The sequence below is a fragment of the Atta colombica genome, unplaced genomic scaffold (assembly GCF_001594045.1).
Source record: "Atta colombica isolate Treedump-2 unplaced genomic scaffold, Acol1.0 scaffold100, whole genome shotgun sequence".
Lineage (NCBI taxonomy): Eukaryota > Metazoa > Arthropoda > Insecta > Hymenoptera > Formicidae > Atta > Atta colombica.
This window is the reverse complement of record NW_017259185.1, coordinates 43,335-46,820: the sequence shown is the minus strand read 5'-3', so window position 1 is coordinate 46,820 and position 3,486 is coordinate 43,335. Positions and strand designations below refer to the sequence as shown.

Genomic DNA, 3,486 nt, shown 5'->3' with positions numbered 1-3,486 from the left:
ATATATATATATACAATAAAGATTAATTTTTTCAAATCTTGCTTATCAAAATCTTGCTTATTAAAAAGAACAAAAAGCAAATTCTTTGTTTCATCCATTTATTTTGATTTAATATATATGACTTAATAAGAAAAATTTACGGTGCATTTTACTGAAAAAAATAATCTATTTTAACTTACAAAATGTAATTCTTCAATTTAGCTGCAATGAAAAAACAAAAATCTTAAATGAAGATTTCCTTCCCATTGCAGTAGACTTATAAAATCATTCTCTTTCTATTTATTATTTCTTGTTTGAATGTTTTGTATTTATATTAATTTCTGTATTTTGCAAATGGTATGCATAAAGGGAGACACGATGGATTCGTTTACGTAACGCACGCCAGAAAAAACTGATGAAGATTTGCTTAATATTCACTTCTCGTATTTAACTACTTACTTTAATCCAAAAAGGAGCATTATTAATCTCAGAAAATTTTTAAGCATATTCCCCATTTCGTCTATATGCGCATATTCCGTTGTTATATATTTAATATCATTATTTAGCGAAGCCAAAACATATCATATAAATATTAGCAATAAGCCTGAACGGAGCGTAGGTTGATGTCGAACTTATGAAACTTTGTCAATATGCATTCATATGTCTTGACAAACCGAGATTAAGAGGTGGACTTCTGGTAAGCGGCTCCTAAAGCATCAATATTATTGTACAATATTTAATATTTTACAATATTATTGAATGACTGAAAGCTTTATTGTGCCTCCAGACTGTTTGTTTTGAAACATTCAAAGAGGGCATTAATAATATTGTACAAAATAATTGTACAATAATATTGAGCATTTAAAGATCACTTAAGGAGCCTCATTCGACGAGTCGCCTTCTCTTTTCAAAAACACGTACTTAAGATATTTCTCAGGTACACATATTTTGTCAGGTTTTTATCAGGTATACACGCGTTGGAATTTTCGCTCGACACTGCTCGCTCTGCTCGGAGAAGAAAAAATTTTAAGAACAATAAAAACCGTGACACCCCATAATAAATCTGTAAACTCTGCATACCAGGACAATTTCTCATAATGATGCAATCGTTGCCGAGAAGTAGCACGTCCGTGAAGTTTCTACTACGCCTAGCCACCCCCAGCAACAGGTGCTCGCCCGCGTGGGCCCTCAGCAACGCTACTTGATCATCCAGTGACAGCGCTTTGAATTCGTCGAAGCACTTGGCCCACTCGATCAGGATCAATAATTGTTCCCTCATGCTGTCGCACACGTCGTTTATCCCAGCTATTCGTTTCGTGCTGAGATCAATTTCGCCGTTCGGACTGTCTGGCTGTTGAAGCTATATGAATTGAAAATATTGTTTTATTAACATATTTCCATATTAATGCAATATTTTGCAATTTTTATTGTGCATTTTCTCGTTTCTGACGTCATAATCATAGTAGTGGTGAGTGAATAATACTTTAACGTAAAAAAAAAACGGAAAAATATTACTTTTTTTTTTATCTAATAATAATTAATCATAATAAATAATTTACAACGTTAATTTTAAGCGTTAAAAAAGAATGTTTAAAAAATTACATTCTTTGGGTAAACGTATTTAACTGTAAGCTTGTAAACATGATACCTTCATTTTATTATGAAATGCTGTTTCATTTTCAAAATAAGAAATGAAGTATATTCGATCGTCGTCGAATTTAAGAATTCAAAAAATTTTATAACGCTCATTTGAAGAATGATAACAAGAATTGCTAAACGCATAATATTCATGAAAATGAACAATAATTCATCATCAACGATTAAACAATGCGCCGAATTTTTATGCGTATTTTAACGAATGGCAATATATAAATATTTAATTTGACCAGAGGTCAAGTCACTCACCTCTAACCCGCCAACATGCTTGCTGAGCATTTCGGCGCGTGCATCCGCCTTTACCACGTCTTCTTTCGACGGACCCTTATTCTTATCAGGCGGATCTTCGTTACTAGGTCGCCGACAACTTATCCGGTCCCTTTCGTTTTGTACGGCTGTGAAAATTATCAGGAATTTTTAACATAAACTTCCTACTCGAGCAGAAAAATAAAGTTAGTTCCGTACAAAAAAAAATTTGAAAATTAAATGTTCTTTCTCACATATATTAAGTAAGAAAGGAGACACCTGAGTGACGGGTTGAAAAATAAGTTGTCTTTAGCATGCAATTGCTGCTAATAATTTACTTTAACAATTTAATTTGGTACGAATTAAAAATTTACATTTTAAATAATATTAAAAAAAAAGTTAAAAATATTAATCTCTAGTTGAGATATAATACAATAAAAATCTTAATAAACTTTGTGATTGACATGATTCCTCTTGATTTCTAGACATTTAAAACAAATGATTTTGATCTTATTTTAATCTTAAATAATGTTCTAAAGTCATGATTAGATCTTCAACAAAAATTTCATAACCTAAATGGTCGCCATTTTGTTGAAAATAGTTTTAAAACAATTTTGGACAAAATTGATGTCCTTAAATATCCAACAAGCATACCATGCCTTTTGAAAACAAAATTTCATAGTGTGCGACAAACGACTTCGCAAAACTAAACTCACCCTCTTTCTTCATACCGGCTCTGAAGCATTTCCGTAATCGACAGTACCTACATTGATTTCGCTTGTCCCTGTCAATCGGGCACTTCCTTTGAAATCTGTATTAAAAAAAAAAGGATATTTCCTTGAAGAAATCAAGCTTCATTACATCACACTTGCTTTGCAACTCAAGATTATTAAAATATGTGTCGGATAATATCGATTTATCGCTAAAATATTATAATACAAGCATACCTGCATGTGTACTGATGATTTTTTCTGACAGATCGGCGGAAGAAACCCTTACAGCCATCGCAAGATGCAGCGCCATAATGCTTTCCTGTGGCACGATCGCTACATATGGCGCATGTTTGTGAAAGGGCGGCATTGACTCCTGGACCAGGAAGAGCCAGGACAGGACCACCCGCTGCTCCTGCTCCCATGCCCATATCTGCGTCTACAACATGAAACAGACAAATATTCTCTTCATTTTTTTCTTGATATAATACACATTGAGCGACGTCTTTATTTTTTTCAGGGAGGGAAGAGATTAATACTAATGATAGATTAAACCCTTGTTTTAAATTTTAAAACATTTTAGTTATATAAATTATTTAAAACTAAACTAAAAATTTTTGAAAAATTTTTAAGTCGCAAAGATTTGAAACCTTTGAAAATGTAAGGAAAAAATTTTCTTGAGGCTGCACACGAATATGTACGTTAAAGCAATCATAATTCTTAAAAATTCGTTATCTGTGTCTGCATAAAAGAAGAGGCCATTTCAGATAAGAAAATGTAAAGTCTTATAACAGGAAATATATATTTCAAGAGTTTTTAGATTTTCAATAATTTTTCAGTTTCAAATAGTATTCAAAATATTCAAAATTTTTTCGTCATAAAATGATTCAATATA

General features: G+C 32.0%; 1 protein-coding gene across 5 annotated transcripts in view; it reads right to left on the bottom strand.

The window, feature by feature from the left end:
• Nucleotides 1–3,486, bottom strand: part of LOC108686020 (hepatocyte nuclear factor 4-gamma) — a 40,413-nt gene that overhangs the window by 5,472 nt on the left and 31,455 nt on the right. For all 5 annotated transcript variants that reach the window (XM_018191065.1, XM_018191081.1, XM_018191073.1 and 2 more), the window contains 4 exons: nt 2,829–3,030; nt 2,598–2,692; nt 1,885–2,030; nt 1,060–1,339 (listed from right to left, as the gene is read on the bottom strand). In XM_018191065.1, the coding sequence (XP_018046554.1) occupies nt 1,060–1,339; nt 1,885–2,030; nt 2,598–2,692; nt 2,829–3,030 (723 nt within the window). The remainder of the gene's footprint in view (nt 1–1,059; nt 1,340–1,884; nt 2,031–2,597; nt 2,693–2,828; nt 3,031–3,486) is intronic.